The 16,669-nt window shown below is 44.7% G+C and overlaps 1 protein-coding gene across 2 annotated transcripts in view; it reads right to left on the bottom strand.

Annotated features, from left to right (window-relative positions):
• Nucleotides 1–10,843: 10,843 nt before the first annotated feature.
• Nucleotides 10,844–16,669, bottom strand: part of LOC120994971 (putative helicase MOV-10) — a 200,747-nt gene continuing 194,921 nt past the window's right edge. For both annotated transcript variants that reach the window (XM_040423883.1, XM_040423884.1), the window contains 2 exons: nucleotides 16,122–16,246; nucleotides 10,844–11,660 (listed from right to left, as the gene is read on the bottom strand). In XM_040423883.1, the coding sequence (XP_040279817.1) occupies nucleotides 11,596–11,660; nucleotides 16,122–16,246 (190 nt within the window). In that variant the 3' untranslated portion in view covers nucleotides 10,844–11,595. The remainder of the gene's footprint in view (nucleotides 11,661–16,121; nucleotides 16,247–16,669) is intronic.

Below are 16,669 nucleotides of genomic sequence, written 5' to 3'. Positions count from 1 at the left end.
ATGAAGCTCCTCCACAGCCAAGGTTGATGACTAGAGCTGAGCAAAGTTTTAAAAAATTAGTTTTGGACGCTTCATAAATTTATAAAAAAAATTCTGGTTAAATCAGCTATATCCCAGCCTACAGAGTATATCTCGGTGTATAATTACTGCGCATTGCAGCAACATGCATAACTAGTCCTTTCTGGTAGTGAAACAGTTACTGTGTGTCAGTATGAAAGGCAGGTCTCATACATTATATAGACGGGCACATTGTCGTGCAGACTACCAACAGTTCTAGCCAACCCCTAGCTTAACCAAAAGAAAGGCATACAGCAGTCTTTAGTATAAGAAAAAACACTGTGCCCCCCTGCAAGACCTGTGTCCTAATGACTCTTTAGTGGAACAAAAGAAGGTGCCAATAAAGTAGTAGAGAAAAAAATATTCTATTAAGCCATGTTGTAGCAGTGCAAACACATGCTTTTGAATCACTTATGTTAGCTGTAAAATGACTGTGCGTCACTATTAGGCTCAGTTCATACCATTTATTTGGTCAGGTACGGGTAAAAAACATAGAACAGGTGTAGATCTTTTCATAATACCTTATCTGAGAGTAGGATTGGATCCTTATTTTGGCTCACCATGCAATTAACTGACAAAATATCTGAAGTGTGAACTCAGCCTTACAGGTCAATGTTAGCGTCAGGTATAATGTACGTAACCGTTAGAGATGAGCGAATTGAAGCTGCCGAAATTGAATTTGTTCAGAATTTCAGGAAAAATTTGATTCGCACTGAAGCCGAATTTCCTTGCGATTCGTGGTAACGAATCGCATATAGCCTCAGCCATCTTGAATTCTGCCATTTTACAGTGTACTTAGTCCATGGAGAGACATCAGCAGGCGCTAGTAACAGTGCTAGACAAACTTAATTGTGCTAAAAAAAACATTTACAAGGGCAGGGAAAGATTATTCAAGGTGTATGGAAAGGATAGGGAGGAATCATTCCACAGCATTTATGTTGAACAGGGTTCATTAGGGGAGGTTACAGCCTGGATAATAGGAACAATCCTATTACACCTTGCTGCACTGACTGGGGATCCAAATTGCCATTATACAGCTCTGTAATTCCAGAAAACCGCTCTCGTTATTGGGGTGCAAGTGCTGTTTAATACAGCCATTAACAGGGTTTATTACAAGGAAATATTTCTATGTCTTATTTGCCCTTGTGCGGTGCAGTTATGTTCTAAAGCACTTTTTGGCTTGTATTAGTGGGAAAAAAGGGCTTATTAGACGTTGTGTGGTGAAGTGCTAAAATTACAGCCCTTTATGTTGTGTATTAGTGGCAAAAGTAAAATATATTTGCCGTTCAGTGGTGCAGTTATATGTTCTAGAGCCTTTTGTGGCGTGTGTTAGTGGAAAAAGAAAAAATATATTTGCCGTTCAGCGGTGCAGTTATATGTTCTAAAGCCTCTTTTTGGCGTGTATTAGTGATGAAAAAAAAAAAGGGGCTTATTAGCCGTTGTGTGGTAAAGTGAGAAAATTACAGCACTTTTTGGTGTGTATTAGTGGTGTAAAAGGAGTGTGCTTCTTCTTGGCGCTAACTGTAAGGCTGTAAGGCTGACTTCAGACTTGAGTTATTTGGTCAGTTTTGGCCCCGTGACTGCCCTAATAAGTGAAGTGTGCAGTGATTCTAAGAGCGACACCTGCCATCTGCATCTCATACTGACTCACAGTATTATTTCACTACCACAGCAGACTCCCTATGCATGTTACTGCAAGGCACTGTGTTCTACACCAGTATAAAGGCTCTCTGCAGCCAAGAAATATAAGTTTTTAACGCGATTCACCGCAAATAAATCCGGATCGAACCAAATTTTTTCAAAAAAATTCAGCGAACCAGCCGAATCGAATTTTTTAAAAATTTGCTTATCTCTAGTAACCGTGTAGTGTTACTAGATTCTAATATAATGGGAAGCTGTCTCACTTCAATGTTTGTGGGGTGTCCACATTGATTGATCGATAACCTGTTCTGTTAGTCACTGATTCTACTATAGTGGGAAAGAGCTGTCTCATTTCACACCATCTGCTGTTTTCACATAGATTAATAGATAATCTATTTGGTTAGCCACTGATATAAGTAGTGACCCCATGAGATAGAGTGGCGACGGTGTCAGCAGTAAGTTTGCGTTGACGTCACTGTTTAATTTTCCCTTCTTGTCAGAAAAATCCCCCAAAAGAAAAAAAAGGGACCCTGTCTTTTGAGCATCCGCCTTAACACGGTCAGTATTTTATCGATATTTGTAAGGCAAAAACAGGAGTGGGTCCAAAACAGAGATGACATGTGAAGGAAATCCAAGACTTCCAAATCATAATGAAATCCTGATGCAAAATACTGACTGTGTGATCAAGACCTTATAGATGCTCTAAAGACAGGAATTAGTTGTGTTTCTTGATTTTTCAGTTCTGACAGATCAAAAGAACGTTAAATAAACGGTGATGTAAACAAGGCCAAACATGGACACTAGTGGCCCCCAGAACAGACTAGTGAGGGTGGCAACTGCATGAGGAGTCAACATAGTGGCTCAGTCACAACAGTGGGGGGGGGGGGGGGGCAACAGCAGCTGGCAGTAAACGCATATGATGGTGGCAGTAGGAGAAGATGAAAGCAGAGGCAGCAGGTGTGTGGCATCAGGCAGGTGGCAGCATCTGAATAGTGGCTGAAGCACATGGCTAGAAGTAACAAGCCATATTTCACAATTTTTTGGTGTGGCAGCACACTGCAGTCAGAACATTACTGCCAGAATTATCTATTCTGATGCATCAGGCACCAGTGTGTGGAAATCCTGGCTGATCCACGTCTGATTTATCTTTATAAAGGTTAATATCTCAACATTTTGTGGTGAGTTCCTGCAGCACTAACTCCAGCTCTGATGACACACTACTGACAGAGCAGGAAAGCTTGTCCAGGGAAACCTCGGCCACTTGCGGCCGGAATTCAATTTTGGCTGCCCAGCATTGGATCTGGGGTGACATGGTGCAGTCCTGCCCTGCTGCTGGCTGGTTTCTTCAGTAGACAGGTAAAGAACCATGCTCATCAAAGACTTGAGACTCAAGTTTTTGCTGATGGAGCTGGTGCTGCTCCTGCCCCCACCCCTCCTACAGCAGTCATGGCAGTGGATTGTGAGCGCAGATGGTACCCCCGGTCACACCTTTGTGAGGATAGATGATGGCGCACATAGGCAGCAACCAACCGACTACATAGGATGTCTCGAATAGAAGTGTAGTTTATCATCCCTCTGAGAAAGTGGAAAAAATACCCCGGTAGCCAGGGTCTAACATCGTGAAGAGCCAGTAGTCATCCCTCTGGTGAATGGTGATAATGTGGCAGTCACTATGCAAGCAAATTAGCATGCATCTGTCCATTTGCACAAGGGAATCGGAGGGACTCCCTGCCTCCATCTCCACTGCATACTGCTATGGTCTGTTGGGGTCATCTGCCTGGTCTTCCTCATCACCCTACAGCTCCTCATGCTCCTCCTGTTCCTCTGCTTTTGCTTGGGCAGATAAACCACTTATTTCTGTATACAATTCCTGGGCGTTAATGTCCTCCTCCACCAGTTCAGCCCCCACAGGGCATAGGTAGCCATGAGTTGCAGGCGCCATGTCTCCTGTCCAGATAGATTTATCAGCATCTGCTCCAGGACGTGAAGGAGTGGAATGACATCATTCATACCATAGTCCTGATGAAGTACTCCTGTCTACCTGCATCATCAAGAAATCATTCACGGCCTTCCTCTGCTCATACAGTCGGTCCAACAGGTGGAGGATGGCGGTCCAACGTGTGAAAATGTCACATATGAGGCGATTTTGAGAAACACCATTCTGTCTTTGCAGCTCATGGAGGGCGTGTTTTGCACCATAAGAGTGGCTGAAGTCCATGCACAGTTTCCTGGCCATTTTCATTTAGTTCGGCGGAAGACTTCAGGAACCAGATTACAACCAGATTAAAGACGTACGCCATGCAGGGTACATGGGTCAGCCCTCCTTGACGCAGCACCAACAGAATGTTCTTACCGTTATCAGTAAGCATGGTTCCGATCTTCAGTTGGTGAGGAGACAGCCAGGATTAGATTTCTTGATAAAGGATGTTGAGCAGTTCCTCCCCGGTGTGACACCGCCTGTTCTGCATAGGTGGTATGCTGGAGGACCACTCAGAACTGTGCTTGGAGGCTGAGGACAAGGTGGATGATGAGGAGGCAGAAGAGGACATTGGTGCCACAGCTTGAGAATGTGGAGGTGGCATTGCTGGTGTGCCTGGGCAGGAACCACATTTACCCAATGGACTGTATAGAACATATATTGTCCTTGTCCCTAGTTACAGCTCCACAAGTCAGCACTGCCATGAACTGCACCAGACACAGACAGGATCAAGAACTGGCCCACCTTCTGCTGTAGGTACGTATGCAGAGCTGGTACAGTTTTTTTTGTTTTTTTTTGAGAAGTAGTTACGGCTTGGGATTCTCCACCTTGGCTCGGCAAGTCAACCACATAGAAAGAGAGAGACTGTCGTACCAGCAACTTGGCCAGGAACGTGTTCATCTTCTGCACCATTGGATAAGTGCACGCATGGTCTTGTTTCTTTGCAAGGCCTTGGTGATCGATCACTGGCGAAATGCGTAACGAAGAGGAGTATCAGGACTAGTAGACGATAGGAAGGAAACACAGCTCCTTTCTCTTGATTGCTGGAGAAGCGGTGCGGACTGCTGGGAGATACCTCAGGCTGTACCACTACATTTGTGCCACAGTTTTCCCAGGCCACTTTATGGTGACGCTCCATTTGTTGATGCAGGGCTGTGGTGCCAACACTGGCACCCTGCCTGTGCGTCACCTTCTGCCCACAGATCTTACATGTGGCCACCCTGACGCCCTCAAGTGACTTGATAAAAAATTCCCATGCCGGCACATGGCTCCGCAGTGTGTTTTTTTTTAACGTGTCTAATTTCTGGGGCCGGTACTGGCCTTCAGTAAAATTTTTATCCAGTGACCGCCTAATGTACCTCCAGCCACATCATCACAAGCTCTTTACTGTCAGGTGAATGCCTAATTTTTAGGGCCTGTACTCCCGTGGCCTAAAATAAAAAAAATTTAGGCTCCAGTAGGGCACATTTTTTAGAGTTTCCCTTTAAAATGCATAAAAATGGCCCCTGATTAAAATACATATTTTTTGTGGGAAATTTTGCCAATGATCCCCCTCTGGTATGTCACTGTCCATGTTGTGAGACTATTTTTGCACTTCTAGTAAGTATTTGGTGGCTGAAAATATGACCTGAAGGTTTTTCAGGTTTGCCTGCCATTAAAGTCAATGGGGCCTGCCGCGAACGTGTGTTTCGCCAACATTTGATCGCGAACGCCTGTTCGCGAACCGTCCCGGCCGATGTTCGTCCATCACTAATCAAAACAAGTCATAATTCACATTAAACTTTTATTAGTACAAATACCAAAGAAATCAAGAAATCCAAATATAAAAATATCTACTATCTATAAAACTAACTAAGACAACGTGAATATTCTCAGTTCCAAAATACAGCATGTATATCAAGATCCAGGCACCTTGTCCCCTCCCCCTCCACCAATCTGATTAATTGTCAGTTCATTGTCAGTGACGCTTCTATATATGTGCAACTAATGGAATAAGAAAAGTTGGAAACCTGGAGAAAGTAGTGGAAATAAAATCCTACCAGGATCGCCATAAGGCCATCATTTATATTGGAGATGAAAGATAGTGTTTAAATAAAATTGTGAAGGAAAAAAATAAATAAAGCATCATCTAAGACATTCCACTTTCTGAATCTAATATATAAAATTCGGTGATTTACAGTTTTGGTTCTTCTATAACAATTCACAAATGTATTGACCAAGTTTAGTGCAAATCAGTGGCGTGCCCAGTGGCAATCTCTGGCGCCCCCCCCCGCCCCCAAAACTTGACCACATACCTCTTACATCCAGGGACATCTCCTGTCATGTAGACCTTCTCTTTCCTCTTCTGCTCTGTTAGACCACCATGACAAATTCTTTCAGCCACATCTTGTCTCTACAGAGTTTGTAACACAGACACGTTAGATTTCTCAATTTTTCCATCAACCTCCCCATCCTGGTGTCCCCAAAGTGTCATCCTGTTGCCACCCCCAATACTGTGCCCACTGTGCTCCCCAATGCCTCAGGTACTATACTGCTGAAAAAATAGTGACCCTAATAGACATAATTGGGGTCATTTATCAAACTGGTGTAAAGTAGAACTGGATTTCCAAAAGAGCTGTCAAATATGAAAGGTGGAATCTGATTGGCTGCTATGGGCAACTAAGCCAGTTCTACTTTACACCAGTTTGATAAATTACCCCAAATGTCCCTATAGTGTCTACAGCAGCTATAATGTCCCCTAGAGTGCCCCCAGTAATAATAACACCCTGTATTGTGCACCAGGTAATAATCCCTGTATAGTGTCCCCAGAAATAATAGAATGGCCCCTACAGTGTCCTCCTCAATTGCAACGTCCCCCACGCTGCCCCCCACACAGTAGTGTCCCCCACACTGCCCCCACACAGTAGTGTCACCCACACTGCCCCCACACAGTAGTGTCCCCCACACTGCCCCCCACACAGTAGTGTCCCCCACACTGCCCCCCACACAGTAGTGTCCCCCACACTGCCACCCACACAGTAGTGTCCCCCACACGGCCCCCCACACAGTAGTGTCCCCCACACTGCCCCCCACACAGTAGTGTCCCCCACACTGCAGTGCCCCCCACACAGTAGTGTCCCCCACACTGCCCCAACACAGTAGTGTCCCCCACACTGCCCCCACACAGTAGTGTCCCCCACACAGTAGTGTCCCCCACACTGCCCCCCACACAGTAGTGTCCCCCACACGGCCCCCACACAGTAGTGTCCCCCACACGGCCCCCCACACAGTAGTGTCCCCCACACTGCCCCCCACACAGTAGTGTCCCCCACACTGCCACCCACACAGTAGTGTCCCCCACACGGCCCCCCACACAGTAGTGTCCCCCACACTGCCCCCGACATAGTAGTGCCCCCCACACTGCCCCCGACACAGTAGTGTCCCCCACACAGTAGTGTCCCCCACACTCAGGGCCGGGCCGACACAGAGGCTGGGGAGGCTCCAGCCTCAGGGCGCAGCCTGGGGTGGGCGGAAAAACAAACCTCTTTTTTTTTTTTTTATCACTTACTTGCTGCCGGGCGCCCCGCCCTCCCCTCCCCAGCCAGTGTTCACTCTAAGCTGCGCACACTGTCCCCCACACTGCCCCCCACACAGTAGTGCCCCCACACAGTAGTGTCCCCCACACTGCAGTGCCCCCCACACAGTAGTGTCCCCCACACTGCCCCAACACAGTAGTGTCCCCCACACTGCCCCCACACAGTAGTGTCCCCCACACGGCCCCCACACAGTAGTGTCCCCCACACGGCCCCCCGCACAGTAGTGTCCCCCACACTGCCCCCCACACAGTAGTGTCCCCCACACTGCCCCCCACACAGTAGTGTCCCCCACACTGCCCCACACACAGTAGTGTCCCCCACACTGCCCCGACACAGTAGTGTCCCCCACACTGCCCCCGACACAGTAGTGTCCCCCACACTGCCCCCGACACAGTAGTGTCCCCCACACTGCCCCCGACACAGTAGTGTCCCCCACACTGCCCCCGACACAGTAGTGTCCCCCACACTGCCCCCGACACAGTAGTGTCCCCCACACTGCCCCCGACACAGTAGTGTCCCCCACACTGCCCCCGACACAGTAGTGTCCCCCACACTGCCCCCGACACAGTAGTGTTCCCCACACAGTAGTGTCCCCCACACTCAGGGCCGGGCCGACACAGAGGCTGGGGAGGCTCCAGCCTCAGGGCGCAGCCTGGGGTGGGCGGAAAAACAAACCTCTTTTTTTTTTTTTTATCACTTACTTGCTGCCGGGCGCCCTCCCCTCCCCTCCCCAGCCAGTGTTCACTCTAAGCTGCGCTTGTAGATAGGAGCAGGAGGCTGCTGATTGGCCAGTATCAGCTAGCTGCCCTGCCATTGGTCCATCCTTTCACACCCCCTTCTCTCTGGAGCTGAACACAGCAGGAGGCAGGCGTTCTGACAGTGGATCATGTGACCATGAAGGGGCATGTGACCAGTGACGTCACAGACCTCCTTCTAACAAATCCATTCTAGCGTCTACCCAGCATGTATGGCAGGACTCTGCTGAGCAAAGACCATGTGCCCAGGTGAGGTGACCACAGAAGTGCCCTGGCATCTGTCTGCTGCTGGAAGCTCAATGTGGAGCTTTATGAATGAAAAAACTAATAGCCAAGAGGCTAAACAAAACCCTGCTTGTCTGCTTCTGACCCTAATCTTAACACATAACGTTCATTTGATTCCAATCTACTCTAACACCTAAAGGGATTTTTTTTTTGAAGCCTGCTGTTTCTCTAGAAGATGACCTTATAGGTCTGTAAATATAGGGTAACTGCTTTTATAGACCCTTGAGACTATTAACACTACTATAAACATAATGTCACCTAGAGAAAGAGCAAGTTTTTTTAATTCTTTTTTCCCTTTAGGTGTTAAAACATAACTTATTTGATTGCTTGAACACCTAAAGGAAATCAAATTAAAAACCTGCTGTTTCTCAAGATGACCCTATGTTGATAGCAGTGGTAATAGAGTCTGAAAGGTCTATAGAAGCAGTTACCCTATTTTTACAGACCTTTGAGGCTCTATTAACACTACTATCAACATAAGGTCATCTAGATACACAGCAGGTTTTTAAAAAGATTTTTCCTTTAGGTGTTACAGCAATCAAATGAAAGTTATGTTTTAACACCTAAAAAAAAACATAATTAAAAAAACCTGCTGTTTCTCTAAATGACCTGATGTTGATAGTAGTGTTAATAGAGTCTCAAAGGTTTGTAAAAATAGTGTACCTGCTTCTATAGACCTTTGAGATTCTATTACCATGACTTTTAGCATAAGATCGTCTGGAGAAACAGGTTTTTAAAAAAAAAAAAAATTTCTTTAGGTGTCAGAGCAATCAAATGGAGGGGGAGAAATGTGACATGGGTGAGGATGGGGTTACATGATGGGCCGGAGACAATGTCTGTAGTCTGTCTGTGCCATGGACGGGGAGAAATATGACACGGAGGGCTGATGGCTGACATGGGGGTCTGATCTGAGACATTGGGGCTGTGCCTGTGAGCTGGGGTCTGATGGCTGGTCTGACCTGAGGTGGAATGAAAAATATTGTTTCCTATTATCCTCCTCTAAAAGCTAGGTGCGTCTTATGGGAAGAACCTACATTTTGGCGCACCCCCCCCCCCTTCCCCCAGGTGAGCTGAAGGGGGAGGGGGCGCCAAAATGTAGGTTCGCTTGTGTTGGTAAAAAACCTTGCACCGGCCCTGGGCGCAGGCAGGGGGGGGGGGCGCACTTGGGCAGCTTAGCCTCTGTTGGTGGTGGACCTTGTCCCAGCCCTGCCCACACTGCCCCCCACACAGTAGTGCCCCCCACACAGTAGTGTCCCCCACACAGTAGTGTCCCCCACACTGCCCCCCACACAGTACTGTCCCCCACACTGTAGTGTCCCCCACACTGTAGTGTTCCCCACATTGCCCATATAGTAATTTTCCCCCCACATAGTAATCCCTTCCATAATAATTTGCGCCCACACAGTATCTCCAGTATCCCACCATATTCAGCCCCTCGTCCTCCTGTGTGCACCCCTCTCATGTCCCCCAAAGTTGGCACATAAAATAAAATTAAAAAATTTGCCCCCACACAGTATCCCACCATATTTTCCCCCCACATGTCCTCCTGTGTGCACCCCGGCCCTCTCATGTCCCCCAAAGTTGGCACATAAAATAAAAAAAAAATAAAAAAATAACTAAAAGCTAAATACTTACCTGCGTTTGCTCGCAGAGTCCCGACACTGTGCTGCTGAGTACCGGCACAGGCGCACATGCGATGATGTCATCACGCGCGCCTGCGCCAGGATTTCACTACCGCATAGGCTTCAGGCCTACTAGGCCTGAAGCCTAAGGCGGTGATCGGCGGCGGGGCAGGGAACTATGCGCTTCGCTCCCTGCCCTGCCACAGTATGTGGGTGTCAGCGCTTCAGCAATGAGCGCTTCCATCTGTATTGATGGAAGCGCTCATTGCTTCTGGGCCTGCTGGCTGCCCCCCTTCCTGGGCACGCCACTGGTGCAAATACCCGTGTGCTAGACATTAACCATTCTAATGTAGTTATACAGTGTAGACTCTCCCAGTGCACCATCACAGGCAGTGGAACAGGGCAGGGTTTGTGTTGGCCAAAGGATAAAGATAAGACCATTACAATCAATCAAGATTGGCTTTCACTCTGGTGATCAATACAATAAATATTAAGTAAAATTTGTATCAAGTTGGGTTAAAAATTGCCAATTCTCTGAAGTTTGATATAAAGGAGTGTTACCGCAAGTCTATGGAAAGCTTGTTGGTTGGGCTGCTATTATGCACTAAATGCACTAAAATATACTTTCTATGTTAGAAAGTATATTATAAGTATATTACACCTATCAATAGCACACCTATACCAGGCCTTAAAAGGACTTTTGTGGCCCTATTAGCTAGTGTTTGGTGTCCCTAACAGCTAGCTAATAGGGACACCAACAATGAGCTAAAATATGGGCTAAAATGCACTAAAATATAGCACACCTACACCAGGCCTTAAATGGACTTTTGTGGCCCTTTTTGCTAGCGTTTGGTGTCCCTAACAGCTAGCTAATAGGGACACCAACAATGGGCTTCGGCTACTTGACTGAGTAGCCAAATACATTTTTTCTTTTTACTAAATGAAAATATTACTACTGGTGAAAAGTATGTCATATGGTTCTGTTAATGGAGTTTATCTGGATTATAAAAAAAAGGGTCGGCTTTCAGAAGTAGGACCACACTTGGTCCATTGGCTTTGTTTGGTATTGCACTTGAATAGGGATCAGGTGTAATACCAGACACCCATCTACTTACAAGAGTCTATCCCTTTAAGACACGTTATACAAAAAAACTATTTTCAAATGGATTCTGGTGAATTATGACAGACCCCATTGACTTTAATGAAGTTTGGTATTTTTTACAAACATGAATAACGCTGCAGATGCACTATTTATGTATATGTCAAATGTACTCATGGAAAGTTTGGTGACCACCAGTCAGGCCACATAAGTTCATCCAGCTTCCTACAATAAGAAACAGCAAACCTACAGACAAATAGGCTTCTATAAGCCATAAACTATCCAGCTTTGGAGTCTGAGAAATCTGGTTGATCTTACTATAAGAATTATACCTGTTCTTGGAACGACAAATAACATTTTCATCAACTTATCAAGAGGATATTTTACATGGAAAAAGCACATATAATTTAATGCAGTCATAAAAAAAAATTGTCAAAAAAAATAAAATAAAAAATAAAAAGACTGCTTGGGCTAGACATCACTGAATTGAAACCTATATAAAAACTATAGCAGGCTTCAGTCCGAAAGCAAAAATAGGACTGTGTGCAGATCTCCTATGAGTGTCATCATCAGCAAGGATAAGTTAATGTTCATGTCTCCATGCTGGCTCTCCCTGCTGCTGTACTACGCTCTCGCCACTCGGCTCACCTGTGAAATAATAGAAATAATACAAATATAGTAGTTGGTCGCAGTCCTGACAGTGGCCAATAACAGGCTGAGGATTATTAGAGCTGATCTCACAAGTTGTAAAAGGTAATGTTACAGTTAACCCAAAGTATTAAAGAAAAGTCACAGAAAATAACGCACTTAACACATAACACAATAGATGCAAACATTATATATAGACTAAGCCCTCACCCTGATATGATATATTGGCTGAGAGTCTCAGATTTTATTTTTATCAAAGCGCATCTGTGCCCGCCTACCAGCGTCAAGGTGATCTCAGTCAGGAAGGACCTACTTTTGGGCATCTACATTCAGAAGAGCAGACCCTGTACATATAGTGTGCTGCTCCTAGTTTCCTCTGTTTGCATCAAGCAACCAATGAGAGGAGGAGCACGCATATATGTACTATATATACCACCTAATTAAGGTCGCCTGTGAGATAGGCAGGGCAAAAGTGCAAAAAAGCTACTCCCAAGATAAAATAGAAGCACATTCACACTTAAAAATGTGCCACTCCTTTAAGTGTATACTGCAGACTAAACAAGAAATGACAGGAAAAGAATAAAAAAACATCCTGCGCAATGTAATAAATAAATGTGCGAATGTGCATGTCTACATTTATAATAGAAAAATAACAGAAAATAATGCACTAACACACAGTGGCGTACATAGAGAAGTAAGGGCCCCATAGCAAGGATCAAACCAGGCCCCCCCACACAGGACAGAAGGGTTTCTGCCTAAACCCTATTTAATGACCCTTGGGCATTTTTCCACCGCTTCATTTTCTAAAAGTTGTTCCTTTAGAGGGTAGAGTCCTGACCAAGTTTTTACCTCCAGTAGGAAATAATCCCAACTAAGACTGGACCCCTCTTGCCCTTGGTCCCATAGCAGTCGCATGGTCTGCCGCTATGGTAGTTACACCCCTGCCAACACAATAGATGCAAACATTATATATGGAGTAACCCCTCACTCTGATATGATAATAAATCTGAGACTCTCAGCCAATATATTTTGATCAAAACACAGTCTGTGCCCGCCTACCAGTGCCAAAATATATTAGTCTCAGATTTTAATCATATGAGAATGAGGGCTTAGTCCATATATAATGTTTGCATCTATTGTGTTAGTGCGTTATTTTCTGTGATTATTCTTTTATAAAGTGCAGGATGTTTTTTTTTTAAATCTTTTTCTGTAATTTGTGTTAACCAAAAGTGTTCACTAAAGCTAAAGAAAGAAAACGAACAGTACCTAGACTTTTGAATATACTTTATTAAAAACTATTTTACATATTGTGGAATTTTTTGTAATATACCTTTGTTATCATTATGAAATGCTGTAATGCTGTAGGCTTTGATCTCAGTATACTCTTATACCAAGGATTAAACTTGTGGGGCCACAGTGAGCATTATACAGGCAGGAGCACACATTGCTTCTCCTGCCTGTGAAGACTCTGCTCAAGCCCAGCATAGCACATCTACTGTACTATACCAAACTTTAGCATCGTCTATGCAGAGCTCCTGCCGGTTCTTGCTCTGCTAAAAGCCTTGCATACCACATCGGTGCAGGAAACCCTACATCGATAAACACTTTTTATACACTACACTTCCAGTCCCCATCTGTCTATTTTTGGACAGGGCTATGGGCGCTGCTGCAGCCAATGACTGGACACAGCGGCTCATATGATCCTGTTGGGGTGGAAGTTGACACACAAGGACTGGAAGTGCGGTTAAGGCAGCCCAGAAGCCATGTAGCCAGAACAGACTGGTGGGAAGCAGGCAAGTATAGATCTCTTCAGAGGTGGGGTAGAAATTTGAGAAAATAGATCCTGGACAACCCCTTTATGTTACATGCTGCCAGAGAGCTACGGTCCACTGTTCTGCAGATGTGTTCAGACATGGCAGATTTGTAGCAGTGACTAAAAATAAATCAGTTCCATTTATTACAATGCGGTTGTTTTGGCACCTTGATTTCTGTATGCACCATACACATGAATGGCAAATAAAAATAGAAAGACCGCGCTGCTCAGAATATCCAGAAGGCATCCAAATTCTAATGAAGTCAAGCACAGCGTTCAAACATAGGCGAACATTGAAACGACCAGCAGAGATCTTTCGCTTCCAATTCGATCCTTCTGTAGGAACCAAAGGTTGCGCAAATAGTGAAGAACCACCAACAAAAGTAAAATAAAAAATGTATTATACTCACAGAAGTAACAAGGTAATAGGCATATCATAAAGTTGCATCTTTGCCCGACCTAGGTTTTTATTTTGCTTCATCAGGGGTGCATACACCACCCTCATCTGGGCGTCTAATTTATGCAGATCTAGGGTGGGGAAAATTCCTCCCAATTGCATTAGGCAAGAAACAACATAAAAATCATTCCTATCCCCAAATAAAACACAAAAATAATTATTTCACTTTAAAACCAACGTGTTTCTTCCACTTATCTCTTAAAACATTCTGCCCTTATTATTACTATTCCATTCTTCGTTTCGCCCACCAAATCACTTACTAATGACTATTTGACATAACTTTCCCAATCACATGGTTGGGTTTAGCTAATAAGGAAGTGCACTCCTCTTTCATTCATAAAAGTCTCCTGACCCCGTGATTAAATCAGCCAATCATAGCCAGATCTTCTCTCATTCATTCTTTAAATCAAGTGGTTCTATCGGACCAGTTACCGGGTACTAGTGCTTCCGCACTTCCGTTACGTATTTGCACAAAAATTTTCCTCAAAAAATAGAACATGTCTTATTCTTGTCCGCAGACACGGACAAGAAAAGGCATTTCTATTAAAGTCCCGGTGAGGGACTTTAAGAAGGATCGAATTGGAGGCGAAAGAGATCTCTGCTGGTCGTTTCAATGTTAGTCTAGATTTGAACGCTGTGATTGACTCCATTATAATTTGGATGCCTTCTGGATATTCTGAGCAGCGCGGTCTTTCTATTTTGATTTGCTGACTTGTGGTGAGAAACGTACCCACTTCACCTTGAGACCTGCAGCGCTACAAACAGTCAACGTAACAGAACAGTTTTTATATTTATACACATGAATGAATGGATTAATCTGAAATAGGCCTCATGCACATGAACGTATTTTGTTTCCATGTCCGTTCTTTTTGAAGATAGAATGTCATTGGGTCCGCAAAAAATGCGGACAGCACACCGTGTGCTATCCGCATCCGTATGTCCGTTCCGTAGCCCCGCAAAAAAAATACAACATGTCCTATTCTTGTCCGTTTTAGGCATTGTTACAATGGATCCGCAAAAAAAACTAAACAGATGGCATACGGAATTTGTGGACCGCAAAACACATACGGTCGTGTCCATGTAGCCTTCAACTGTGAACATGTAGTTCAAAATGCTTAAGCAGAATATCACATTCAGCTGTAATCTGGAAGCATACAACATTCCCACTGCACCAGACTGAAATCTGACTGAATGTGGTGAGCCGACTACAACTCCTGTGTTTGCTGCAGATGAATGGGGTAGTTGTAGCACTTCCTGCAACAAATCAACCGTGTGTGAATTCACTCTTAGGCCTCATGCACACGACCGTATTTGTTTCCGTGTCCGTTCCGTTTTTTTTGTGGATAGGATGCAGACCCATTCATTTCAATGGGTCCGCAAAAAACGCGGAGAGCACACCGTGTGCTGTCCGCATCAGTATGTCCGTTCCTTTGCTCCGCAAAAAAAAGAGTGCATTAGGCCTCATGCACACGACCGGTGTTGTGTTCCGTTCCGCAAAATGGGGTTCCGTTGTTCCGTGATTCGTTTCTGTTTTCGTGTGTCTTCCTTTATTTTTGGAGGATCACCAGACATGTTGGAAAGTAAAAAAAAATCTAAGACAGGTTTGCCATGCAAATTATAGGAAAAAAACGGACGCGGACGCGGATGACAATCTTGGGTGCCTCTGTGTTTTTTAGCGGTCCCATTGACTTGAATGGGTCCATGAACCATTTTCCAAGAAAATAATAGGACAGGTTATATTTTTTTGACGGACTGGAACCACAGATCACGGACGCGGATGACAAACGGTGCATTAGCCGAGTTTTCAATGGACCCATTGAAAGTCAATGGGTCCGCAGAAAATCACGAAAAACGGAACAACGGACACGGAATAAAACAACGGTCGTGTGCATGAGGCCTTATGGATTGTGTGCATGAGGCCCTGTGGATTTTAAAATCTGCTCATTAATTGCGCTAATTCCACACTGAATAACTATGGGGCTAGTCCTGATCCATGGGGATCTGCTGGCCCATCCCAGCAGAAATCCTAGTGTCAATCTATAATTTCTACTGCAGATTAAAAAAATAAATAAATCCACATTAGTTTCCATAGGAAAATCCTAAACATGAGAACATACCCTTACAGTCGAAGCATACAGTATTCTGGAGGGATTCAGGAACAGTAAATTAATGCTTGGGAATCTTTACTTACAAGGTTGTGGTTCATTAACTTTCAGGTTTCCAAAAAGGTCTGCAAGTTCTGTGTCATCCAGATCTTCAAGGTCATCCGCTTGGAAGCCACGATGACCACCTTTATCACAGCAAAACTTCAAAAATCTAATGACAGATAAAAGTATAATAAATTCATAAAATAGGGTTCAGTCTTAAAAGGGTGGTCCAATTACAATTTAATCGACAAATACATGTCTGATAGGTGGGACCAGGGGCCAAGGAGATCACGAGAATAGCAGCCTGTGTTCCCGATTTGAATGGAGCAGCAGACCCACCCATTCAATTCTAGGGCACTGCTGTAGATCGCCAAGTACAAGTGCTCGGACATATCCATCAGCCCCACAGAGCTGAATGGAGTGACAGTGTGCAAGTCGCTCTATTTAAATAGAGAAATGTGGTCTCCAGATCAGACACTTGTCTCCTATACTGTGGATAGGGGGTAAGTAATATTAAATAAGACCACCCATTTAATATCAGTATCGTTAAACACCAACAGATTTATGCCAGTGTTTTGTTTTTTCCAAAAGG

The sequence above is a fragment of the Bufo bufo genome, chromosome 3, assembly GCF_905171765.1.
Source record: "Bufo bufo chromosome 3, aBufBuf1.1, whole genome shotgun sequence".
Classification (NCBI taxonomy): Eukaryota; Metazoa; Chordata; class Amphibia; order Anura; family Bufonidae; genus Bufo; species Bufo bufo.
This window is presented reverse-complemented; position numbering and strand designations above follow the sequence as displayed.